The sequence below is a fragment of the Harpia harpyja genome, chromosome 23 (assembly GCF_026419915.1).
Source record: "Harpia harpyja isolate bHarHar1 chromosome 23, bHarHar1 primary haplotype, whole genome shotgun sequence".
Taxonomy (NCBI): domain Eukaryota; kingdom Metazoa; phylum Chordata; class Aves; order Accipitriformes; family Accipitridae; genus Harpia; species Harpia harpyja.
In genome coordinates, this window is record NC_068962.1 from 2,088,362 (window position 1) to 2,116,168 (window position 27,807).

At 41.4% G+C, this 27,807-nt stretch overlaps 1 protein-coding gene across 6 annotated transcripts in view; it reads right to left on the minus strand.

Annotated features, from left to right (window-relative positions):
* Positions 1-27,807, minus strand: part of ANO4 (anoctamin 4) — a 198,084-nt gene that overhangs the window by 5,709 nt on the left and 164,568 nt on the right. For all 6 annotated transcript variants that reach the window (XM_052774479.1, XM_052774477.1, XM_052774476.1 and 3 more), the window contains 11 exons: positions 27,039-27,179; positions 24,261-24,425; positions 20,605-20,641; positions 17,918-18,029; positions 16,702-16,759; positions 13,917-14,014; positions 9,494-9,636; positions 8,338-8,490; positions 6,495-6,642; positions 3,950-4,069; positions 788-893 (listed from right to left, as the gene is read on the minus strand). In XM_052774479.1, coding sequence (XP_052630439.1) covers positions 788-893; positions 3,950-4,069; positions 6,495-6,642; positions 8,338-8,490; positions 9,494-9,636; positions 13,917-14,014; positions 16,702-16,759; positions 17,918-18,029; positions 20,605-20,641; positions 24,261-24,425; positions 27,039-27,179 — 1,281 coding nt within the window. The remainder of the gene's footprint in view (positions 1-787; positions 894-3,949; positions 4,070-6,494; positions 6,643-8,337; positions 8,491-9,493; positions 9,637-13,916; positions 14,015-16,701; positions 16,760-17,917; positions 18,030-20,604; positions 20,642-24,260; positions 24,426-27,038; positions 27,180-27,807) is intronic.

Genomic DNA, 27,807 nt, shown 5'->3' on the forward strand with positions numbered 1-27,807 from the left:
TTTGGCTTCTTCACAGCGTAAAAGGCATTTCAAACTGCTTGTGCTGGAGTGATGCTGAGCCCCTGGTTTCTGGCAGGGATATTCAGGTACCTGGAATTCAGGCCTTAAGAGCTGCATTTTGTTTTGTAAATGATGTCATCCTATTTATCTACATTCCTCCCTCTCTTTTTCAAAACCAGCATGGGAATACCAGTCACGGGAAGTTGGTATTATCTTCTCTGGTTTGTCTTAAAGATTTCTGAGATACTGAGATACTGAGTAAGTACTAATATTATGAACATTGGCAAAGGTATTGAATCCTTTTCATTGCCATCATCTTTGTGATGCTAATCATTCTGGGGAAATGAATAGTATTAAAAAAACCAGAGAAAAAAGCTAGATGTGTAAATACTGTAACTTGACTATCTTCATTTTTCAGTTACTCAGATTTCATCTTTTCTTCTCATGTTCCTTCACCCCATCCTCACACACTAGTCAGTATACGGCTTCCCACCCTAGACACGTTATGAATGCCAGACTTCAGAATGTAAATAAAAGCTTCATTTATTTCCCCTGTTTGCAAGTCACTGTTACAGTTTTCAAAGTGCTGCATTCCCCTTTTTGTTAGAACCTAAATACCTGTGACTGTTCAGAAACCAGATCTGAGAATACAAAGCACAATATAAATAGCAGAAACTAACACAAAGAGCTCAACAGTGGCCATCGGAGATCAGCTCAATGAAAAAGTTTCAAAGGGAAATTTGTTTAATTTTGTTGGTTTTGTTTTGCCACCTGAATGGTCACTGACCTCAAATACAATAATGAAAGCCAACCGCGCTGCTAAGACATGCCAGAACTGCAGCGTGTAACCGTAGGGCACTGGGGAGTGAGGAGGGTCTCGGTAGTCCCTGTACCTGAAAGACAAGCAGAGTACGGTAGTTAGCAAGCTCCTGCCCTGCTGCCTGCGAGGAAGGCAAAACCAAACCCCAGCTGCCCTCGGTCATTGCATTTTCTGCACCAAAACGATCTCGGTTCAGACTGTACAAGTTACCGCAACACGGCTTGCTTCTTTGGCTGGGCCTGCACTGGTGTTTTATTTCGGATCAGGTGCGTGCTTTCGAAGCAAGCGTCCTGATCACCTCCGCTTGCCACGCTTCGGTTCACCCAAATGGGTTTACTTTCAGATGAAACCTGACGGTGAGATGCACTCCAGGAGTGCGCTTCATGTTCCAGCTGCTGATGGAAATTCAGTGCAAGGGACCAGGCCAGTGCCTGTATAAAACTGCCGAAGCAAATACAGAGGACGTTGGGTGCTCAGCACCGGCGGTTTGACCCTACAGCATCTCCCTTGGCAGCGCAACGTGTGCCTCGCAGGCACCTCCTCACAACACGGAGCAGGGTGGGATGCTCGGCTCTTTCGAGGGCCACTGTCTTCCCACTACAAGTTCATTTTAAAACCATAAACGTCCCCAGTTTTGGCAGCCTGACAGCCCTCCCAAAATCCAGATAGAACTGCCTCATGGGCTCCACCTTGCCCTTGGTCAATTAGTTGGCCATCCCTGGTGTAAAGCATGATTCATCCTGACTTCAGTGGAGCCAGAACTGCACCTCTTGGTATATCAACAGGGCAAGGACTGTGTAAGAAAGGGATCTAGAGTCTTGTCTCACAGAAAGTTTCTTTAAAGACTTTAGGTCTCAATAATGTAACTAGAGATATCTATTAGGAAAGCTGGATCCAGGAAGACTCCAAAATTACATTAACAAATCATGAATCTGTTTAAGTCACACATTCTGGAATCCATTTCTACTAGCAGTATGTTAATTCCAAAATACCATTGCAGAAACTTAATTTAAAAGCAGTGTAAAAATTGTTTTCTCCTTAATCTGTGTCCTAGACGGGCCAGAAAGCTTATTATAAAAAATATTGAAAATACCAGAGTAAATAATATACTTAAGCTTGATCTCTAAGTTAGTTTTAAGAAACTAAAGAAAACTCAGATAAGCAAAAGAAATAAACAGTTATTTCATCTCCTACGATAATCTGTATTTCTCCCTAAAGGTTCACCTTCTTCGAATGCTACACAAAATGAATAAACTGTGTCTTGACATCTTAGCAACAAACCTCTCTTAAATTGCAGTACCTCTAGTGCAAGTTCTTAAAACAGACGATCTTCCCTTCTGCAAGCAGCATTCTGACTTCACGGTTTAGGATGTTTTACAATATCCTAAGCATCCTGAAAACAGAAGCCCCTGGACCAAGTCCCAAGTCAGTGGAGTGTCTCCTTTTTGTGCTTGCTAAGAACCAAGCGCTACACATGAAGAAATGGGGAAACCTTTTATAAACAACCAGAATAGCAGGGCACTATCTGGGTTCCAGACGAGCAGAAGTTGACTGAATATGGCCACTGGTTTTTGTTCAGACAGACTTGCCTTCCTGGAAAAATGCCAACACTATTGCACAGTAGAACATAATATTTCCTTACCTCACTATCAATATCTAGCTTGAAGTGCAATTAAAATAATTGATGTTTTAGCAGAATTCAGGTGGATTGAGTAGCTGATAAACTCAGCTAAAGAAAGGAAGACATGTATTTTCTTTCAGGGGTAGATACACATAACAATTCAGCGTCCCCCAAAAGAACAGATTTATCTTCTGGAGATTTATGGCACCAATTTTAATAGTGTTCTGTTTATGGGCTATTGAGAGGACAATTTTTTTTATTGATGGGATTTGCCCCATCGGCTTTAAGTAGCAGCAACCTCATGCTTGAAGTTGGGGAAGGAAGAAATTGAAGAGGGGGAAGGGAATGATCAGTTACAAAACATTATTAAACGGTACTATGGCAAACAGTGTGGAATGGAGTATTCTCAAAGTGGTTCTGCTCCACAGAAAATGTTATCTATGGATTCAACATTGGGATGTTCTTTCTGCCAAATAAGTTGCAACAGTCTTAAATATCAGTTAGTTAAACAAAAGCATTAATGCCCCCCCCCCCAATTCATTATGCTATACCACTCAAACTTATTATTATTAATAAAAATGTCACAATATCACAAAGTATCACTGGCTTTTGCTGTATTACAGAGTATCCTTTGTTCTCTAGGCACTCATGAAAGGCTATTTTAATTCTTCATGGTGAAAAATACTGGGACTAAGTGTATCTGCAGCTACCAGGACTCATGCTTGTAAACCGATGTTGCAATAAAAAAGTGGTAGCTGTATTTGTTGTTTGGTATTTTTGGTGGGGACCCCATTTAAGATCTTTATGTAGATCCCTTGATTCTTTGGACCATTAAAATCAATCAGGTGCAAATCTGTCATTACAGACTAGCCTCGGACTGCTATTTCTCCAATCGGTTGGCTGAGGACAAAGACGAGCAGATAATTAACTGCTCATTTTATTTTGACTCAAACCACAAGTATGTGATTATTACTAATAATTACACCTGTAAGCAATGGCATAAACATATTAACCATGCAACAGTTAGGAAGTGCTGGATTTGAGGTTTCGTAAAGGTAGCTTAGGACAGACCCTGTTTACGCCTGGCAGACCTGTGAAATAACTCAGTGTGGTCACATCTGTGCAACCTTGTCTTCCTTGTGCATGTGCTATGATATAATCTGGTTATAGTTTCATCTCACTGGTACCTAAGTAATCCGTCACCTATTATTGGCCCTTTGACACCATATTTCTCCATGATGGTTGTGTCTGATTCAAGCCATGACACCACAGAAATCCTGCGTTAGGAACACCTGCCAGATATCCACTTTTCAGCTTCTCCTGTATCTAAGGAAGGAATCATGCAGGTAAGAGCCAAGCAGTACCATTAGCATGTCCCTGAACAGCACAGTTAATTCTCTCCGTTACTGTTTTTTAAGTTCTGAAAATTAGTTCCAACCCCAAATTTATCATGATGCTTCTCCCTTGCAATGTCTTAAAGCAGAGAGGTATTTTGATCAGATACTTACCTGCAATATTTTAATGGTGAACCAGAGAATTCACTTCCATTTGATGTTGGCTCTGAACGGTTTTCAAAGTCAGACACCAGAAATACTGATAAACTGGCATTAACATAGCCAACCATACACCTAGAGGGGAAAAAATCCTGTAGTCAGGACACAGCAAGGTTTTTCCATTAACTGTTGTACCCAGGAGGATGTTCTCTGGGTTTCATGAAATCCACAGTATAACTGTGATGCTTATTACTATTTGAAAGGGATGTTAAGGCAATATAAAAGAAATGCTCAAGTAGGTCAGGTGGACAATAAAAGTGAAGCAATGGTAGATTTCTATGGGAGAAGAAATGGTGAAGACTGGGACTGGTTACTTTCGAAAAGAAAAGTCACCTAAAAGGTGACACAGTAGAGGCAGAGAAAATAATGAGTAGCACTAGGAAGATAATCAGAATATTTCCACTGTTACCTTCATGGTACTAGCACAAAGGGACATGAAATCAGATGGAAAGATAATGCACTTAAAACAGCTTTTTACAAAACGTCCAGTTAATCAGAGGAACTCAGTACTAAAAGATCCCAGGGTGGCTGAGCACTGGAAGGGTCAGGCAGAGTTTAAAGAACACCGAGCAGGAGAGCATACGTTGCCAGAAGAAGGGCTGTGGGAGTCACTAGAAGTCAGACACTCAAGTCTGGTGTTAATAAAGCTGAGGAGAGATATGGCGTGGGTATTGTGCTGTTCATTCTGCACTGCCTAAGCACAGGTAAGTCTAGGCACGCTGCTCAGCTTGGTGCAGAGTATAATGCACCATAAAGGTTGGTTGGTTTTTTTCTAAACTATGGATTTTATAGTCCTTGAGAGATTACATTTAAACACCATTTGTCTCGAAATCTCCATACTGATTGGATTTGGAACTTAATTTAATTACAATATTTTTCTAGTATCACTGGGTGTCATATGGATCTAATACCTATAGATGTTTTTTGAAAGAAAAAAGCACCTCTCATTTAAGTTATTCAATAGCAGATGTTCTTGACTCCTTGATTTGAGAAAATTCAACATTCCTGTGGATTTTTGAATAGCTTCCTGCTTTTGTAACAGTACTTATTAATAACAATATCCAGAACGCTGACATAAATAGTTTTTATCCAAGCTGGCTCCTTCAAAGGGTTACTATCTGATGGTTTCACCTAGAAATTCACTCAGAAAAGCAGCAGAAGTGTGAAAACACTGTACAAGAGGTTTGTGAAAAGATAAGAGCTTCCTCTGTGAGCCAAGCTACTTCCCCCATGCAGAACTCGTGTCAAAGCCAGGGAGTCATATTTGAGTCTTCATAAAAATAAGATTTCTAAAGGTATTGGTTTTTCATGCACAGTGGTCCTGAGAAAATCAGTAGCAAGGAAAGTTGCTGACAGTGCCTCAATGTCTTACGGATCTTCATAATGGCACAAGCAGAGGCACATGCTCAGGAACGACTGGCACCAGACCAAACACTTTCCCCGTGAAGGGACTTTAACTCTTCATGAAAATAAATGGAACATTTCCCCTGGCACTGACTAAAATGCCAAACTCCTCGCAGGACAGCAAGTTAGCAGCGCTGCTAATCAGGAGCTGCCACACCAGCTGCCCTTCTTCCGTCAGCATGATTAAACAGTATTGACATCCAAAAGACGGCAAAAAAAGCAGCAACAGAAGAACTCGCTTTCTGTAGCAGGCAATAAAAATCAGTCTGTCTGCCATATGTCTAATAGCAGAATGTAAGCTCTCTGTCACTGCCTGCTGTTTAACTTGAGCTTCTTTGAATGGTAGGGTTCTTGCTAATGGAGCTGCTAGGAGACCATTTGCAAAATGTGTCTACTGGTGTTCAGCTGGATTCAATGACCTTCCCTGAGTCCAACAACCTAGATTTTACAAGGTGCCATGCAGCAGCTATGCTCATAATTGCTGGTAGCGTGTACATGCTAATAAAAAACTCAGTGTTTAACAACACTGAAAGAAAATCCACTTAGGCAGCAGGGATTCAGTTCACAAATGTCTCCTGAAAGATTTAATCTACGGACTCTAGTTTTAGAAGAAAAACAAATTACTTTGCTCTGTAAGTGTATCTTGATTTATTAGTTGGGAATTGCTTCTTCTGGTTAGACGCTATTTTTTTTGAGCAATACATGCTGAATACTACATCAGGAAAAAAAGCCTAGTGAGTAAGTTTAAAATGCTCATTACATCCGTAACTGATAAATATCAGCATTGCTTCAGAATGAAAAGAGGGTTATACCAATGTGCACCAGCTGGGAAGTGCAGCTTTGCAGCATACTGTTACACACACCAAATCTCTGTAACAGCTCTGCTGTGTTTTCCTTGAATTAACATCATAAATTATAGTCACTCAGCAACCCATTCTGTGAATATGCAATCAGTATCTATGGCTAATATCTGTTACCTAAGCAAAAACAATAAATTTGGGTTAGTAGAATCAGAACATACACTGACAGTACTGCTGTATCTATTCAAGTAGTAAGTGATTTTCATGCACATCTGTTTTCCCAAAGAAAAGCTTACTTTTGTCCAGCTTCTCCTTGGCCAGCACACGGTCCATATTTGTAAGCATAAACAAGGCGAGGGATGAAATCCGATGTCACAGCTATAACAAATGCATTTGTGATAACAGAAAGAATTCCAATGCCTTCCAGGATCCCGTACCAGATTCCTGTTCAACAAGGAGAGTGTGTTAGCTCCAGGAAAAACAAGAACCAAAATGCCTGAGATACTGCATGCTCTAAAGCAGTTGTCCCCACCACCCAAGGTCTTTTGATGTAGTTTCTACCCGAGAGTCACTGAGTAAAAATAAATGTTCTTATTGAACAGAAGGACCTCAGCAGACCAGATTTCTGATCCTACTGGGTGGGAATTTTGTTTATCCTGCAAATAGTCTCAAGGAAGCTGCAAAAATGCTCATGGAGGCCTTGGCTCCATCGAGCCACATAACTATGTGGGCAGTTTTAAGAAAGGCTGTAAGCCTCCCTGCTTATGGCGATGGCTATCCAGCCTTTGAGAGGGGTCTGCCAGGGCAGCCAGGAATATACGCAATCCACGATCTGCTTGTCACGGGGCCTTCTGCGTAACTCGTGCGCAGCTGGTCAGCACGTACTTATCGGCATCAAAATCTTCATGGCGTGCTAATGCTATACAACGGCACACAGTCCTTAGGCATAACCTGGGCTTTTTGGCCCATCCTCAACCGTCTGAGAGATCTGGTGGTACAGGCACGCAGCAGCTCTGGTCGTGAGGACCATCGCTGAGAACCACACCAAAGGAGGGTTAGACATACCCGTTGATTTTAATGAGGCACCAAGCTGTGCCTGAAAACTTTGCTGAATAGGGGGTGAATGCAACTTATTTTGAGATATTACACCTGAAACAGCCTGGGGAAAAAAAAAAAAAATCTATTTTCCTGTGTTTTTATTATTTACCTTATATAACTGTTTTTTCAAGAATTAAGTCTGCAGCGTATACTGTGTCCAGGCTTGTACCTAACGTACAAGCTCCACGCCGCTCACATACAAAGCTTTATGCAGACACAGACTTTAGATACGTAGTAGAAAATTATGAGAGCACAAAGCCTGGGCTTCTGCTATTTCATGGTGTGGGCTACTGGTTTTTGCAATGCAGATGGGCAGCAAGGTATCCTATTTACCCCTCCAAAGACACCCGGGATTCAGCGTTGGGCAGATGACTTTGTTTTACAGAGTCCTTCCTGAAGGTGTCCTGCTTTTGCACATTGCAAGGACAGAAGAGATTTATAGTTAAAATATGTTCAGAGAGCCCTTGCAGTTGTGTGTGGCTGGCTGACCTCAAAGTTACGTGAACCCCGTGTTTAGCAACGCAGGCGTGCCTCTCTGAGAGCAAGTCGTCTCTTGGGATCTACACCCAGCCTGTCTGACCCAACGGGGACCTGGTGGGCATACCCCTGAGTCACAGCGGAGCTTGGTTTTGGCCAGGTAAATATAAAACACACAGGTCTCTTACAGGATGGTGGATGCTTTAACTTGACTTTCACGTTTCAGCTGCTCTGTCTGGTTGTTATGTTCAAACTGAGCAGTGGCACGTGTTCACACAGTGCGTCTGCCACAAGGAAAAACCTGCAGAGAACACTGATCACTTCATTAAAACACCTTGCCTGTTAAGTCACCCAGAGAATCATTAAAAGACATTTTGCGATATAGACAATCAGTTGCATAAGTAGATTGTCATCAGATACATGAAGTTTTTTGGAACAACCGAATTGTGTGCTGTTAATAGGGAAGACGACTGAAAATACCTTAATCTGCTCTTACTTGAAGTGGTCAATGCTTTGCCTTAAAAATAACACACACACATACAAACACACATACAAAGAGCTCACCTATATCTTTGGCTCTTGAAGCTAAAGGTCTTCTCCACTGGGTAACAAATTTGTACGCATCAAGCCGAATTTCAATAATATTGTTAAGTAAGGCCAGAAGCGGTGCCAGTGGAAAAGCTGCCACAAAAATGGTTGTGAACCCAAACTGAAGAACTAGGAAAAAAAAAGGAAAGATCACAGTTAAGATCTAATCACAAGGTCTAAGACAAATACATGCATGCATACAAATGTTATGCATAAATACATAAACACTTCTTATTATGCATTCTTATTATTGTACAGCAATTCCTTGCCAAAAGTTCAGAGCAAGGATAACAAGAACAAATGCACATCTGTCCCTGGGATAGGCATCAACATCTAGATTTTGTAAACCAGAGTGAAGTTTGGAGGTGGACAAACCGTGCTTTTAGAAAGGGACATTTTTACTCTAGCATCAACTAGGATCTCTCAATACCTGCAAAGATTAAGGCTGAGTACATTCCTTTTTATAGTACAGATGGGCAGCAGTTTGAAACTTTGTGTAAGTTTCTAGAGGCAGGTTTTCAGACTGCCAAATTTCCCATTAATTTGAAAAGAATTGTGTGAGGGAGAAAAGAAAAAAACAATCATGACACATGCAGTTCGGTCACATAGGGCAATGTTTCTTGTTCTTTAACATTTCTTTGAGCAGTTATCTTGCCCTCTCCTCTGGATAAAGCAATGCCTTTTGGCAGCAAGCTCCTTTGTAAACATGAGGTAGTAAACGATGGTGAATTTTAAACATAAACAAGCGGGCAGGTCTGTACCACACAGTTTAAAAACAAAAGCCCAAGAGAACTTCCTTTAGGAAATAACAGCAAAGTTCTTCAGAAGTGTACGGGGGTGAAGAAGTGGGCTTTGGTTTGGAAAACGACCTTCCCCACAGAAAGCCAGAATGAGAAGTGTTTCACAAATGCGAGGTTAGCAAACGGGCAGCAGCGTGGTTAGCTACATTGCTTTGGTTTGGTTCTTACAAACTCCCTCCCATTCCTCACCTGACCTGTGAGAATGAAAACCATTTTGCAGCCTCTTTAGCTTCATACACCAATAATTAAAAGAGTACACCGGCCCACATCACCAAAAAAGCAATAACATTAAAATCTAGCGAAAAGACGGAAAACAAAGGTCAGCATCATACTCATTTCTAGGTATTCATCAAAGAGCCCATAAGCATTCATAGGTTGCAGATTGTAGTCCTTTTCCCACTGTGGGAAGCTTGTTTTTCTCTGTGTGCCATACTCCTGTCGTAGTTTTCTCCTGGTCCACCAGTTTTGAATTAGCCTACATTTTCAAATAAATTAAAGAAACAAGGTAAATAATATTAGCGGCTATTTATCACAAAACTGGAAGAGGCTAAGCGTGCACAACATACCTTGCAAAATTAATTTCCCAATGCACAGGAAAATAGAGCATTAGCAATACATGTGGCTGATGACACGACATAATAGGTATGAAAACAGATACGGCCGATGGGCTGTAATCCAGGCCTAGAGGTTATTAAAACGGTGGAGGGGTTTTGACATCTTTTCATTTATTATTACCTCCTTCTGCTCTACACAGAATGGCAGATCACTTCAGGGTCTGTTTATATGGCAGAATGCAATGCTGTGTGGAGATAGTTGAGTAGTTGACAGTTCTCTAATTGAGAAATCTGTAAAGAGAGTGCTAAATGCTGCTTGATCCCTTCCCGTGTGCGAGCCGGCATCTCTACACGGCTCTACAGTTTGCAGGGTAACAGTCCCCGGGCAACCCTGGAAGGGAAAAAGCAACCTGGCACGGTGTCTGCAGCCAAACGCTCAGAGGAGCAGAAGGCAGAAAGGAGCGCGTGGCCCACCGACAACGCGCGGCCGACGGCTGACCCGAGGGCTAGCTCCGTCCCAGAAAACGGGGGAGCGGGGCTGGACATCGGGGGGAAGGTATTCTTCCCGAAGAAACGCACGCGTAGGGGCACCGGGGGCGGCACTGAGAAGGAGAACGCCAGAAGAGAAACGAGCGCTCACTTTTGAAATACGCACCTTTGCCTCTCCAGGTTGGGGAGTTGCACTGGTCTGGCCAACAAAGGACACAAGTTACAGTAAGTATAGAGAGAAAAAAAACCCAAAACCCACGACAGATATTTCCTCCAAAGTTGTGCTTGGCCCCTTCGTCTCGGCAAGATAGAAGGTGATGGCTCACCCAAATAGTTCAATCCTTTCCCTGACTGTGCTTTGCTTCTTGCCTTCACAGTGGCCTGGTCTGGTCTGTGAATGGTGGGCAAAGGGCCGTTGGATTTGGGTAAGGGTTGGCCAATTGCTCATTTTCTTAAAGCTTAGAGATTATTTTTCCATTCAGGCCATTTACAAGAGAGGTTATAGCTTTTCCTGTCTTCCTTAAAGAAGCATAGGTGCAACTGATTGCAGGGCATTAAAATCTAGAGTTTAGAAATGGAAGAAAAAAGTTTAGATGTACAAGCATGGACTTCAAGCCAAAATTTGGAAGTACAAGAAATTATTAAAATATTTGGGTTTAGCAGCTTGTAGCCAGTCACTAGTTTGTAAAAAAAGCCTAAAAAGGCCTTTCCTGTGAATGACCACGGTTGTGAGTGATGACCTGTGCGACAGTTAAGGACACATCTTTGCAGTCTACAGCACCCTTTGGGACTTTGCCTCCCATGTCCCGCCCGTGAGAAAGTGAGAGGGCTGAGAACTGAATTCCTGCAAAAGCAGCAAATTGAGGGGTGAGGTGGGTGGGAGACCAATACACTGAGACAGATCCTGGTTAACTTCCTCCTTTGTGAGAAGGGAAACCCATAACCAGTGTTACTAAATACCCAAGACTTAGTAAAATTCAGAGAGATGTCATTTTCTGGTTTATTTGTGAGTAAAGTGTGAGCAGTGCGATGTAATGTGGTTTTAATATGGAGGTATGTTCTTCTTCCAAGAAAAACATCAACTTGAAATTGCAGTTTTCCACCTCCAAATGAAGCGATAATTTATACTTTGTTTCCCAGTTGTTGCAAATGTCTCTATGCAGGAGAGAAGAACTGATGTACGCTTTCAGAGGTTTTGAGGTGGCGGTTGTATGAAGCAGAAGCACCACTCTGATGTGCCGGTATTTGTATTAAAAACGTAAGCACTAAACAATCGATGCTCTAGCACACACCCTAGGGCCTCTCTTTGGTATCTTTGAAACCTAGTTTTTAACCCTCAGGCAGAAATTTCCGAAGAGAAGCCAATGCCCCACGTATCGGTGAGAAACGGGATGGCGGGCGCTGGGGTTCCCGTCCCCAAGGAACACCCGGTGGCATTTCTGACTTGACCTGCGTGTCTCTGCGATCCCCGTGGGAGCCCATGTCTGCACCAGAGCTGGGCTGGCACCCTGAAATGGTGCAAAAAACCCTCTCCAAAACAGGCTGCTGGCGCTCCTCTGCTAAGGGCTGTCTTATGGGGAAATATTCTCTGCTATCAGCTTTGACGCTGTGCAGCGCTGGTGTCCTGGTTTCAGCTGGGATAGAGTTAACTGTCTTCCTAGTAGCTGGTACAGTGCTGTGTTTTGAGTTCAGTATGCGAAGAATGTTGATAACACTGATGTTTTCAGTTGTTGCTCAGTAGTGTTCAGTCTAAAGTCAAGGATTTTTCAGCTTCTCCTGCCCAGCCAGCGAGAAAGCTGGAGGGGCACAAGAAGTCGGCACAGGACACAGCCAGGGCAGCTGACCCAAACTGGCCAAGGGTGTATTCCGTACCACGGGACGTCCCATCTAGTATAGGAACTGGGAAGGGGGCTGGGGGACTAGCTGGGTGTCGGTCGGCGGGTGGTGAGCAATTGCACTGCGCATCACTTGTACATTCCAATCCTTTCATTATTTCTGTTGTTATTTTATTAGTGTTATCATTATCATTATTAGTTTCTTCTTTTTCTGTTCTATTAAACCGTTCTTATCTCAACCCACGGGTTTTGCTTCTTTTCCCGATTTTCTCCCCCATCCCACTGGGTGGGGGGGAGTGAGTGAGCGGCTGCGTGGTGTTTAGTTGCTGGCTGGGGTTAAACCACGACAGCTGGCTCTGCCTGGGTCTCAGCACGTGGGTGCAGATGTAGTGACGTTCTACTACAGACTATAGGATTGCCTCCAAATCCTCTGGCCATCCACGCGATCTCGGCCCCCACCATGGTCTTAGCAGAAATGATCGTGTTTTTTTCACACAAAAAGGAAACGCACTTGCCTGCAGTGTTTCAGGGCCAGAAGGTGGACTGAAAGGTCTGGAGAGCAAACACGACTCTCATCAGAATGAAGTGAAGCAGCTCACATTGTTGTGACTGTGTGGTTTGTGTTGTGATTTTTGTTGTGACTCTAAAGTGAAGAGACTGACTTCACCTGAAGCAGTTTATTCCCATTAAATCGCTTGTTCTTAAACAATCTCCTCCTATCTCCTTCAGTCACATTCTTTAATCCCCTTCTCTGCTCTTTATTAGGTTTCAAAATCCCCATTAACAGGCAGCAGAAAGTTCTAATAAAAACTGACAAAAGAGGCAGGGAGTGGAAAGAGGAGGATCAATACCACTGCTGCTGGTCCCTCCTCCCCACCCTGGCTAATTCCTCCAGCCCTAGCAGCTGGAAAATCCTGGCAAGCGGTGCTAGGGCAGGCCTGGGAAGACTGGGAGATAGCGAGCGTTGAGTACCTGGGTTGCCAATTACTCTGTGCATTTAAATCATTTACTCTGCTCTCATTACAGCTACATGCGACCAGCACTGAGGCTGCCTGAAGTCGCTTCTGCAACACGTTTCTGCAGCTGAGGGACCCGTCTCCGGACCAGCTCTGCTGTGGATCCTGCAGCGACGCAAATCCCTCTGAACTTCACAAGGGCAAACTTTATGACAATGTCAGGTCTCTCTGATATTTTCACACTTGCTAATTTCCCTTGACGACCTGCCACACTGTCTCGAGCATCAACTATGTTAATCATATTAAACATGTTCATTAAATACTAATCAATAAGAAGTGAACCAATAGCAAATGAATAATCGTCAACCTTATTAGCTAGGGCACAGCTCCATAATACCCTGAAGATCACCAGGGAACTTGGCTATATACCAGTCAGTACGTTTTTCTATCTCTGAGAGTGTATATGCCAGCAGCGCATTTTTTTCCAGCTCATACCTGCCCTTTCAGGCATCCTTTATCACCCAGCAAGGAGAAATCCAATTTAGAATGTACTGGCGTAGCTAAAAAATGATACATATAATATTTCCTGTGTAAGGAATACAGCAGTCCTACAGTTTTATTTTTAAGGAGTTTTAAAACACAGAATACAGTTTAATGAAATCAAGTACTTCCTGTATATTATTTATTTGTTAATGTTTATATTACACTTTCACTTTTGCAGACTATGTCCAATGTGAAAAAAACCCCAAACACCATCTATCTCTATATATCTGGAAATCTCTCATAGGAGTTCGGTATCCTAGGCGGGATTTTCTATTGTAATGACTACTGTATCTTGCTTTTATGTAACTGGTCATAAGGAAAGCATAAACTTAGTATTCTTCTGTGACCTACAGAAGCATAGGCATTACATTTACTTACGGGTAGCCCAGTTCCATGAAATTATTCCAGGTCTGCTTTAACACCATTATAATACCCATTTGCATACAGAGATCAATAAGGCATCCACTTGGGTGGCACTACAGAAGAAGAGAAACAAAAGGTTAAACGGAAATAACACTGAGTTTTAAAGCATTTCTTAAAGACTAGAAATGGTATTAAATAAATTACTTAAAGGAAGTGAAATGCCATTCTCTATTTTTTTTAAAGAATAAAAACTCATGGGAACATATGAGACTGTATCATACCATCAGCCTTTTAAGCCTACCATCTAATTCTCTGCAGAGGTCGGAATCAGCTGAAACCAAAGCAATTTTCACATTAGTGCTTCTAATATGTTGTGCAACTGGATGGGACAGAGGCAAAGGCTACCAAGTTTCTCCAATGATTTCAATAGTTTTTGGGGAGGTTGACTGTGCACCAAGTCAAAGAATGAAGAAAAAATTCCTCCTGGCTGCATAGGCAAATGGTTGATACCTGGAGGATAGACCTAATGCTGTTTATTGAGTACTATTTAATGTATATGATTGAGTAGACCATGCAAAGCTATTCTCTCCTTGAAGAACTAAAAATCTTTAACTGTCAAACAACAGTTCTTAGTGTCTCTCGCTGAGTGCTTACTTGCTTTAGCAGTGGCTCCAGACCTTGAAGAAGTGGTGCTGCTTTTGGGAGAGATGCTCTGCTAGTACAAATTTAGGTGATTCCACAATTTTTCATCCAGTATTGGAAGAAACAGAAAAGGACCAAAAACTTCCTGCCCTCAAACAGCATTTTGCACAATTGATTTTGTGGATCCAAACAGTGGAGTCCAAGGTGTATTGTTAAATCCTGGGTATTACGGATAAGTCGAACAGATCACTGTCGTAGAACTGGAACTATTTCTCTTTAACTTTTACAGAGAAAAATTAGTTATGACCTCTAACAAAATGTGATATGAATTTCTTGTACATGCTGCATTATACAGTGCTCAGAACCTGGGTCCCTGCTGAGGTTTCCGTTGGCCTCATTCAGCTTCTCTTTAGATTAACAGGGTGGCAGATAATTTTTTTTTTCTTTTTAAATTAACTCCTCTGGCATTATTAAACCATCATTTCTGTTTTTAGGAATCAGTCACACAAGCCAATATAACCTGAGAAAGGTAGGTCCAGTATTAATGAAATAGCAGTGATGTTACAACCATAACATCACTAATATATAAATTGTGGTCTGAATATGCCCACGGACAGTGGACTAGACTATATCGTGTTACTAAATGTCTTAGACTTGGGTTCATCCAGCAGGTGAAGAGAGGGCTATTGGAGGGACATCTGGGCATTATATTCTAAATTACGTTCCTAATAAGACCTAGCACAGAGATGGTCAATAAAGTTGAGACTTTTTTTAATAGACATTTCTTTTATTATTAGACTTTTTTTTTTTTGCTCTGAGAAAAGCAAAATAATAGGGACTACTAATAGTAGCTTCCCCCAGCAACTGACCCAACCTGTAACACCTCGCTGGTGCACTTCCCCCCCCAAACTGGTTCTTTCTTCCTCCCATCTCTGCTCCTGCAGAGAGGTGAGGTTCCTTCCCTGTTCTCCAACCCCTCCGTGAGATGATTCAGCCCAGTAACTCATCAGAAAACTAATTTGGCCAGAAAAAGGAAAAGTTTCCTGCTGATACCTGGAACTGAATAGGCTCCTCGCAGGGTTGGACAAGCCAGAGCCAGTGCAGAGGAAGAGGAAGGAGCAAACTCCTGGGGAAGGCTCAAAGGACGAGCAGAACAGAGAAGTCTTCTTTTGGCAGCAGCAAGCAGTTAGGTCAGCTCAGCTCCTCTCAGACTTGGGAGGGATGTTCAGTGGATTTCTGTCTGCCCATTTATCAAGTATTCTTTCCTTGAATGTGCAGAATTCACTACTTCAAAATTAGGATGGCTTTGTCAAATTATTCCTTTTTTGGCTAGTATTTGGATGAGCTCTATTAGCCAAAATATTTATGTATCTGGAAGTGTTTGTAAATGCATGTTGGCAGTATAAGTCCTGCATTTTCCACTTGCCATTTGTCATGTGTTTGCAAAACCATTTCAGTTATTCAGCCGTGAAGCGGGAAAAAATCCATGGGATTTGAGTGTGCAAATCGCAGCACTGGAAACTACACGACTCGTCCAGAAACTGCTGCTGTTCACCTCCAGTAACTGTCAAATGGTTTTTGAATTCTGAATGTATTTGCCAAAAAAATGGGATTGGTCCTTGAGGGACTTGCAAAGCCAAATTCTCATTGCTCTGCAAATCCGTTTGGTTTTATAAACATGGATCATTATGCCAGTAGCTCTTGTGGGAAGTTGTTCAGCTGTTTTGGTCAACTTTCAAGGACATTTTATGTGTCTGGATTTTTAAGTTATTATTTTAGCTCCCTGGTCTGCAAGGCTAGAAAAGCTGAGAATAAAGGATATCTTGAGAAGTAAAAAGTTGCCAGATTCGTATCTGACTTTGATTCATTTCAAGGATGAAATATTTCCAGTGTAAGAATGCGAGTAATGTTTAAACCATTTGATACCACTATCCACATGTGATGCCAACACTAAAACTGCTAGCATTGAAAAGGGCGTATATATCAATATGTAGATGTTTTTGTAGCAGATGGTGGTGTCAGTAGCGTGGAGTTAGACAGCAATGAAAACCCAATAACACACTCAAAAATACCTAGGCAGAGTTATGTGTCTGCCTCTGCTTGCATTCACTGCATCGTGGGCAGCAGATACATCAGTGTGTAGTTAGCGAACACTCACCTCTTCCAGTCTCCACCGGTTTATCAGCCTTAAGTAGGCACCAGGGTGTCCTGTAAATCTTTAACACAGGAATATACATCAACTATGTTGTGTAAGCAGTCTGTTCACAGTAGTAGAAGAAAGCTCACACTGTTGTTTTAATCTAACATCATCTTAGCGTGATTGATGTAACTAAAAAAGATGTTATGCTGCAAAATGTTTTGGGGAATTCCTGCAATAATTTCCATGAAGGGCTAAGTATATTTTTACTTCCAGTTTTATTTCAATACCAAATACGCTGCTGTTGGATATTCAGCATATGCAGAGAAGAGAGAAAATCTGAATAAAACTGTTCATGTCAGTATGGAAAATGGCTTTCAACTGTCAGTCTATTTCCTTACACCATAATGTGGGCTGAGATATCTGCCTTTCTGTGGAATCAGTGAAAATGTTAGTTTTCATTAGGAAAACATAATTTTCTTACTATTCTCCCATGTTTTCTCCCAAAATGATTCCCACAACTTCCCAGATGCAAATAATCCATACTGATGGATTCTTCTACTCAAGCCTTCTCTACTCAAAGGATCTTCTTTTACTTTTAGGGGACTTGCAGAAAGAGACATACATACATACATGTGTATATATATATATGTGTGTGTGTGTGTGTATATATATATATATATAAAATTTTCTGTGGAAAAAAACCACCCTACTGATAGCTTATAATTCACTCTTAACAGTCCAAATCATATAATAGAAGCAGCAAAGTATTCAGGCAGTTGGACCAGATGATCGTTGTAGGTCCCTTCCAGCTGAACTATTCTATTCTATTCTATTCACTTCTAGTCTAGTCTAGTCTAGTCTAATTCTATTCTATTCCTAATTATATTCTAAAAGAAAAAGACACAGTGTTAAGTTATTTACTTACCTGTACAAATTACACACATAAAGACAGAGTGAAGTTATCTGCATGTATGGTACTGTGGGATGCATCAGTTCCTAGTAGTGCAATTGTTAAAAGTCAGCATTGAGCCAATGTGGTGCTAGGAAATGAAAACTACATCTGTTTCTGGGCTTTTGAAAGGAAAATAAAACTGCAATCTGTCCTGCTTTGCTAGTATGGAATTTGCATTTTGAGATGTGTGATAATATGGTCCCATTTTGTTTCCCTACAGACAATTTTATTTCTTCTCTCTACATCATTTCGCACATATGAAGGTGCAGACATCAATCCTACCTTCCAAGGAAGAATGCTATATAAAAGGTAGAGCTGTTCAGATTGACAAACTGAAAAAGAAACATTTTCAGAGTGAAGCTGTTCTCCCACTCAGATTCGGTACGAGGCTGCTCTGTGAAGAAAGAGAGCAGAGTTTCAGAGGTTTAATCAGATTAACGGTTTCCCTTGGCACAAAGGCTGCACACACCTATCAGAGCTGGCAATGCATTTGTAAGTTAGCCTGCTGATTTCAAAATATAAGCTGACAGAAGAAATTGCATCCAAAAGCAGCACACAGCAAGTGAGCTTGTAAAGACTTAGAAATCTCTTCTGATATCTGGATATGTGTATTCCCAGGAGACTGGAAGAAAGTGGTCGAGATAATGTGTGTATTAAACATCCCTCCTGGATTCCCGTGTGCTTTACAGGCTCAGGCTCTTCTCTTGTTTCCTTTTCTGCAACCTGCCATAATGACATTGCCAGAAAGCACCCCACTACAAGCTACGTAAGTGCCTTTTTGTTAGAGATGTCACACGGAACTGGAGCAAATCCTCCTTGTATCTCTGTTTCGTGGATTTGCCCACCATGCTGGCACCTAAGGACTCTGCACAGGTATCAGTGGAGGGCCACTGCATGGCTCCCTTTCCTTGTCCCAGGGAACTCATCACAGAACACCGAGAAAAAATATTTTACAATGGATGGGGCAAGGCAAATGGGAAAGGAGAAGATATATTCTTCCCTTCAGGTAGGCCCTTAATCTCCACCTAAAGAGATATCAAGACAGAAGTTAACAAAACAACTTCTATGTCCTGGAACTACTCTGCAGTTGGCAGGAGCTTGTTATTAGTCAATCATTGCTGTGAACAGGAGTAATCAGAGGAGAAGCAGAAGTACTAATGGTGATTTTGAGTATCATAATGGTAGTACTCATATACTACTTCCTAAGGAGCCTCCAGTAATGTACTGGAAGTACAGAAACAACGATAAACTAGATTCTCTTTAATTAGAGCTGCCCTAGCCATGAGGAAATTTCGAACAAACGCATCAACAAAACCATAGAACATACCACAAATTAACAACGGTGCTAGTGATTTGGAAATGCCTGTCAAGAAACCCAAGTTTGTGTGTATACCAGTGCATACATATTTAGCTAAGCAGAAAGAAATAAAGCATCGTGCCTTTTTGATGCCAGTCTGTGGGAAGGACAAGTTTGACTTGAACAAGGCTGCTGCAGCTGAAGCTTTGCTCATATGCCCATCAGAGGCAATGGCAATGCTCTGGAGGAGCACGGACGTGAGCTCTGGGAAAGGTCATGTCAAGGCTGAAGAAGGACATCCTGAATGTAGCTTTGCTGCCAATCTCACTCTGAGCTTATTACACTGATAAAGATCCTTCAAACCAAATCAGCTACTTAGGCCATCAGAGTAAAAACCACAAAATGTTCTGAACATGGTCAGAACAGCTTGACCCACTGAGTTTTCATACAAGTGCTTCCTGCACAGGCTACAAGAATCAGACCTACCTTGATGATAACCTGGCAGAAAGTAATCATGTTTCAAGGTCTCTAGACTGTATCTTACTGTCCCCAGGGCGTCACAGGGAGTAAAAAAGCATAGCCTGTGCAAATCACATACTTGAAAGTCATACTTCTCAACTGTAACTAGCAGCTATCTTTTTCCATGGATACAGGATGGCAAAAAATATTTTAAATCTACAGCATACAAACGAGGACTCTCAGTCTAATAAGAAACAATAGAATAAAATGCTATCTTACATAGGCGTGCTTTGAACACATCACCTATAACTTCCCAGATGTAGAAAAGCCCTGACACTAGCTAAAATCAGCTGTGTGTTTCCTCTGAGCAGACACCAAAATCTGTCCACCTGGTCCAAAACACCTCACTGGACATCATCAATGTACACAGGTATCCAGAAGCTCAAAATAATCTCCTCAAACCACTCCTACACATGCCATAATACGGTTCGCTTAATAGGCCTTCAGCAAGAGTCTCATTTCAGGCTTCATGACACGAAAGAGCCCTTGCCAATTGCCACCAACTACTGCAACCTTCCAGCATGACCAGGACCTCCAAAGACTCTGCCTGAGCCGTGCATATATGAGCGATAGCCTGCTGCTGCCCCAGTGACCGTACATGCTGTCCTTAGGAAACATGTCCTTACTCTAGCATAAAGATCACCTTTATGGGGGAGCTGAAAAGATGACCGACACTTGGAACACCGTTAGAGTTGAGGTGTTGGTAGAGTTGAGCCATCACCTAGTTATCTTCCCTCCACATTACTGCCCCTCTTAAAGGCATATGTTTGATAGTCAATAAGCTATAAGTTGGGGTTCCAGAAGGGATTTCCCCATTTCCAGGTCTGCACAAAACCTGGGGGTTGCGAGTGCTCAGTGTCTCTGAAAACTCACGCTTTTTCCCTCAAGGTAACAATTTGTTTAAGTTCTTACAAGGTAAGGGGTTGGAACAAGACCCAAGCATGCCAGGTAGGTCACTGCTGTCGCTGCTGATTGAATAGCACTATCGCTTAGTTTATATACTTCTTTATTATAAACTAAAAAACATTAATTCCTATAGATTGCAAATTAATCAGGATTTTTCATATTTATACAGACAGTTTGAATGCTATCACAGTATAGGGACCAAAAAATCAGTACAATATCATTCAGTTTTGTATTTAATATTGCTTACCTAAATTTGTCAGGAAAAGAGCAACCTTTTCATACAGCTGTAACAGAGAAGAAACAGCCTCTTAGATACATGACCAGCTCAAAAAACCAGAACAGCTTTCTAGGTAGAGTATCTGCTTTTAGGTGTTAAATCTAACATCCAGATTGTCTCTGTGATGTTCTGATAATGATGATAATAAAACTGTATAGTAATAATACAATAATGATATAATCAAACAAGGAACAGTAGTATTTTTAAAGCTTATACTCAGCTCTTTTCATCCACAATATATGGAGAAAAAACTGCTGTCACTGTCCCTATTTTACAAACACAGTGAAAAAGGGTGAGAGAACTTTTCCAAAAAACCAAAGCAGAACAACAGCACAACTAGGATTTTTGTTTTAGTAACTTATGGAACATATCTCTCTCAAAAAAAAAATCACCCTAGTAAGAGCATGCTCTGGTATGTTGGGTATTTTGGGCTTTTTGGTTTTGTTTGGGATTCTCTTGGTGCTGAAAGGAAAGACATTGGCGAGACAGGGTTGCTTCAGAGAAAGTCTTTAGTAATCCCCCCCACCAGATACATTTCTTACTCTGAGTCACTGATGTTGTTCTAAATCCTAAGTGGTACTTTCTGCGCTGAGCAGATACCATGCTCTCAAACTCTCCGGGAGACTGCTAGCTTCATAAAGCTTACAGAAACTACCTTGGAGGGTTTTCACAATCAGTATTTGCAAGGGGGTTTTGAACCTATAAAGTACATCACCACCAACATCATTGTTGGTGTAAATTAATACAACAATTTCCATTTGCTTTAAACGAGTCTGGAGCCTGTTCCCACAAAACGCTAAATGTCCTTAACTCTCACTGATGCCTGCAGGGATGCAAACTGCTCATATTTCAGGCTCAAGTACTTACTTATTCCTAAAGTGCATATCAGCAATGTTTCTTTTCATTTGCAGTTATCCTTATAAACTCTTGCTTAAATTGAGTTACGTACAATTTACAGATCAAACTGCCTGCGTAAGGACTGAAGTCCCCCTGAATTATCCCACCCTTGTTAACAACCACTTCTTGCTTAGAATAGCTTTTTGCTGCCTTTGGAGGAAACAGTTTTGTTTCAAGTAATGAAAAAGGTGGTTTCTTCTAGGTTTAAAAGCATCTCTTAAGGGCAGCTGTAAAAGTGCTAAATGTCTGGGTGGTTTATATCCTGATCCCAGCAGGGAGTGTGCTCTTTTACAAATGTACATTGCTCTGCAGAAGGGGGTATCAAAACTGTATTTTGTTGCTATTCCTCCTGGAACAGTACGACTGCATTAGAGATTCTGTTAACAATGTTTGGATCTAATTATCTGCTACTGCAGTTTATCACTACTGGTCCCAAGGGGCCTTTTTAGGATCATATTCTGTTCTGTGTTCGTATTTTCTATGGGTGATACCACTAGAATTAACAGGTTTTATTAACCTAGGTAAAGCTAATAGTTGTTCCCAGGTCAGGCTGCAGGATTATCTGGAGACATTATGCTTGAAGGTCATTTTGTTTTCTCATGACAGATGTGTCAGTGTACGTACCTAGCTCCCAGAGCATCCACTCCAGAAGTTACTTGTGGTCTAGACCTTTCCCCTGATGCTCAGAGAAGTTGTCACCTCGTATCAGAATCACTGGTGGTTTTCCAGGCTTCCTGGCAGTGAATTCCCTGCTGCTATATACATCTTGGTCCATTCTGGTTTTATTACTGTATCTTTACCTGCTCTCCTGCTACTTTTCCTGAGTCACAGTTTGCAGAGGATTCAACTACCTGAATTGCTCCTGGGGTAAGATTTTTTTTTATTATTATTATTTTTATTTTCAAAAGAAATCCCACTACTGTCCTTCACTAAACTACATTAATCCATCATGGGAAGTGAGGGATTATGTTAAGTCCTTTTGAAAAGCTCCTGCAGTTTCATATTTTGGGGATCTTTTGTTTCTATGAGCTATATCCAGATCTAAGGCTGTGCCATTTATTGCATGGTAATGAGTATAAGGCTTAAGAAATCCATCCTTGCAGTGCTCTACTTATTTGATGTATTTTAGGAAATAAAACAAAGTTTCTCAAAAGGCACCTTCAAGCCATCTTCCATTATTTTTAAAATTTCTCTAAGCTGTAAAACTCTTTGAGAACCAAGTAATTTTGTCTGTGCAGTATTTCTTTGTTGCTGCTTCACTGCATATACAATGACTTATACTGAGAGCTTGGAAATGGATGTTGTACTGACATAGATATATATAGTTTTCTTTTTATTTCTTCTATGCTTATTGTGTGCTCTAGGTGGATTACAGAAAACCCCCAAAAGCTGCAGACAACAAACAATAAATCAAAAATAACATAAAAGAAGAGAACCCTCAGTACAAATTCAGAGAGAATAACAGCTTCCACTTCTTCTTTCTGCCCCTTCTCAGCCTATAGTCCCACCATCGGGAAAACACAGGAAAGTCAACAGTTCTTCATAGACTGTCCTAGTCACCGATCCAGTCTTGCCTACACCAAAGGGAAAAGTGAAGTTCTGCAGCACAGCCTCTTGGAATTTCCTGCTATATAAACGAGGGGCTGTTAAAATTAATTTTTAGATGATGGAAATGCTTGGGTATTGCACAGGAAAGAAAGTAGTCTCCAAGCCAGAAGGTGGAAATGTGCAGGCCTGAAATAACTTCTCATACTTCCCCCAGGAATTAAGTCAGCATATCTCCTGGAGCAAAGCCTAACATGCTTTTTGCAGAAGACGCTTGCTACTGAGTGGGTAGAGATACTCCGCCCTGGCTCCAGCACCTGGATGGTTTGTAGGTTGATCCCTCCTTCCCCTTAAAATGCATTCTTATAACATCAGTTGACAAAAACCTGATAGTAAAAGGCCGTGCACCTCTTGCCCAGAGTAACTAATAGAAGACACATTGCTATCACAGCAACATACAAAGTACCTGCATCTCCATGGAAGGATGAAACTCATTCCCCATCTGATCTATGCTATACTGTCTTACTGGGGCTGTTACCACATAGAATTTCCATTTTTGCCCCAAGTCTGGTTCCAAACCAGTTCACAGCAATAACCGGACCTCAGCCAGCCCCCCGCAGTGCACCCGGAGCGTGTCCCTGGTGTACCCTGGCAAAGGCCATAGGCAGCTCACAGAACAAGTCACGTCTGCTCAAGCCTCGTGGAGTTTTTAGCTCAAAGGAGTTCTCCTGCATATGGACATTGTGTCTGTATATGCATATCCTCACTGGTAAAATACTGTGAAAACTGAAGCTAGAATGACTGAAACCAATACAAATAAGGATTAAGCTTGGCCCTGTATTTAAAAAACAACATCAAAACACTAATTGAAAAGAAGAATATTAATGAAACTGACTGAAACCTGCAAACATATGAAAAGAAAAAAAGAGGCAGAAGATAAAACAGGAGTATGGACACGTCTCTAAAATATTTTTTAGAACATTCAAACACACTTTGCATAATGTTTTGGGTTTGGAATTGTACTTTACATAGTGAACGTGCATAAACAATAAAACCATCTCTGGCTTAGCAAGACACTCCATTCCTGCTGAAAAAGAAACCAAAAGCATTCAGTGGTCTGCAGACTGAGATATCTGCTGATCTGATGGCTCAGGTATAACTTTGGATATGTTAGTTTTACTCACCACATTCAGTAGCATGATGATGCAAAAGTTGATGCACACTGCAGTCCCTGTAGTTGCAACCTGAGAGTTATTCCTGATTAAAGCCCACTTAAAGGCAGCGAAAGTGCTGACAGTCACAACACGGTAAATAACAATGCCAAAAACAGCAGCAATCACCACACAGATCTAAAGGAAGAAAGAATCAGAGAGAAGAACCTGAAAACTTTCAATAGAACAGGAGTTATCTTCTCCCTGAAACACTGAAAACTAAAACAATGAAATGAAAGTCTTGAAAAATACATCCATTTTGATTCCAGAGAAAGGTTTCAACATGAATATTCTTCTTATTGTGAAGTCCTTTTTATTTTCCATAATGCAAAATATCTTTGAAATCATGTTAAAATAATCTGTAGCTGTAAACATTTTCTTGAAAATGTACCTCTTCCTTAGCATTAATATGGGAAACAGTGTTGCCAGTTCTGGGAATTAGAAATTTTCCTTACATCCATGTTCCACAATGTGCAAAGGCTAGTCTCTAGCTGGTGTCCCAGCTTGATGATGTCATATTTGGGATGGATTTTATGCTTTGATGGACTTCACACTTAGAGGAAAAAATGTCTCCGTTCGTAAGCACTGCCTCAACAACAACCCTGGCAAGCTACCCTAGCAAGCTGTTTCTTGCTACAGTTCTGGAAAGATTCTATCTAGGGAAGGTAACAAATTCAATTGCCCTTGTAATTTCTACTCTGATGAGACCTTCAGCAAATGTGACATTTATAATGTGAAAGCCATGCAGCTGAGCCAGGCTGCTAAATCACTTTGTGTTCCATATGCAACAGTTGAGCACTAAAAAACAACTGTTTTCCATTGTGACCAGTTTATGTCACAGTTTAGCAAGCCACCTAAAGGACAAACAGTTGTGAATTCACACAGGTGACTCATCTCAGAGAAACTCTGACACAGTACCCCTTAGCTACCTTATTAGATAAGGAGAGTTTCTTCAGCAGAAGACAGCTGATTATTTGCAAAAGATAGGTGTATTCCAAGGTTATGCACAGACAACTCAAACCTACCAAAATCAAAGCTAATTGAATGGGCAAAATGATTTTGAAAACACTGAATTCTAATCAAGCTGGTTTCATATTTTATTAGTTACAAAATTGATTGACATAATCCCAGTGCAGAAGAAAAAGAAAGTGTGTGTGAATGTGAAGGATTGTCTCTGGATTCCCTGCATAGTGGTGAGGGGAAGAAGGACCGCTTCCCTTCGTTAACAGGGAACCACTAACCTGCTTCAAGCTGTATTAGTAACTGCACTGTGAGAGTCAATGCTGTGAAATTTTTAGAACTGCTCTGACTTGAAGTGTCGATAAGTGTGTATCTCCTGTGCTTAAAGATATAATTTTTAAGGAATATTTTTACCTAAATGGGGGAAAATTCAGAGTTTTTCTAACTCGTCGGAAGCCCATGCTATGCCAGCAATAAAAAATACCTTCAGCAAAAATAATCCTTGTCCTATTTAAAGGACTGTTATGGGGACAATTTGTGGTGCATGCAATTCAGAGCAAGGCTACTCTCTGTGGCACTTTGAGCAAGATCTATCACTAGGCTAAGATTAATGACTGCGTTTGCAAAGGGTAGGGAGTGAAAACTGTCCCCCTTCAAGAAAAAAAACGTAGGGAAAATATGCAAAACATTGCAGGTGTAGAATCAATTCCGAGCAGAGACTGCAGTCCTGAGCAGACGTCAGTGTCTTCAGGGGCTCAGTCAGACAGTACGCCAGCTCCTCGTGCCCAGCGTTTCTCCGTGTGTCTCTGCCTACCCACCTGACATACCAGAGCACAGATCACCTCAGTAATGCTCTTGCCTTCCTTGTCCAAGATTGCTTTGGACAATTTTGAAGCCATCAGTTTCTTACAAGCCCTCTGCCCGGTTCCCTCCCCTCTCATTCAAACACGAAGTTGCTGGGCTAGCTCACCTACCTGCCTCTCCACAGCTCCGGCAGTTATACACATATATCGTTTTCCAGCCTCCTGGAAAAGCCCCAGTAAGTTCCACAAGGGTCTGAGTTGATGCCAGCTGTGTTTTCAAGACCAGTCCTACCCCTGCTGTTGTCATGTGAATAACAGCAAATAACTGCTTCAGTGGAGTTAGAGGATGGGGGCATTTCAGCAGAAACGCATGCAGTGCTCTGTTAAGAGAGATTTTGCTGCTGCATTTAGTTTTGCACTTTGGAAGGAGGAGAGATGCCTCATTTTAGACAAGGAACATCGGTTTCTCCATTTCGATTGCACTAGGAATATGAATCCTCTTTCCTTACCTCCTCAATACACTGAAACACTAGGACACACTAACATCATCAGGCACTCTAGGCACCTTAGTCAGGTTCTCTGTAGAGTTTCCAGAGAACAACGGCCTCTTCCATGGCATCTCTTCCCATCACTCTGCACTGTCTACACAGGGAAGGCAAGGAAATCAGTGAGCTAATTCAGTCAGCTGAAGTTGGTGTTTGAATGTGATAGCATCGCTGTTCTGGCTCGTGTGTCGCTACGTATAGCGTTTTGTGTATAGCCTTGAAGGAAGGACTTAACTATCTGGGAGACTCAGTGAAGAATAACCTAGTGTAGGACTTCACAGAAACTCAGGCAATTTGCTATGTACAGATTTGCAGTCTGCAGTAAACATGCTAGAGCTTATTTCACTTTCAAGCAGATGTATCCAATATCTCTATACTCTCTCAGCAGAGATAATGTTATTTTGTATTTTTTTCAACTGGTAAATAAATAAAAGTTCTCAAACCATAAAAAATATTCCAGATGCAGAAACAATGAGTCTGCTGCATTTATCTGCAAATGCTTGATAAGGCTCTGGCTTCCCGGATATGGGGTTCATTCGTTCTTTCTTGGAGTACTTGGCTTCAAACTGCGGACGTATTTCCTCCTAAAGAACAGACAGACAATGTTCACGTACAGCACAGCTAGGAAAGATTCTGCAGGAAACTTCAGATAATTTATCAGATCACCGTTATTGGGAATTACGTCTTTGAATTCAGCAGCTGGCACAGCTACTATAAAAGCTGAGCTGGGAAATCAGGTCTCCTTCATGAGAACTAGAATAAATCACCATACCCATAAAACCATATTGGAAGTATTTAGTTAACTCCCCAATTAGCTACTCATCTAAACAATGCTCTTTCGAACTATATGGCTGTAAGCCAAATCATTTTAAGGTTGATGCCACTGAGTTTTCCAGCCTGGTATTATCCTATTGATACTGGAATTCTACAACAAAGCAAAAAGGAGAAAAAAAAAAAAATTCATTTTTCCAGACCCAATTGCTGTTTGCTAGGTAATTGGTTACTTTCCCATTATCAGCAAAAGTTTCTCAGCATTTGAAGAAGGAGCCATGCCATCTAATATTGCTCAATTCCTTCCTCACTTGGACAATATTATTAGCAGGAACAGCTTTCAGCAGCAGAAACGTCAGGTCCTGCTTTGCCGCAAAAACCCTCCTTCTGAAATGAAACCTGGGGATTTCTTGGGGAGAGGCTCGGTCACATCCGTGGACA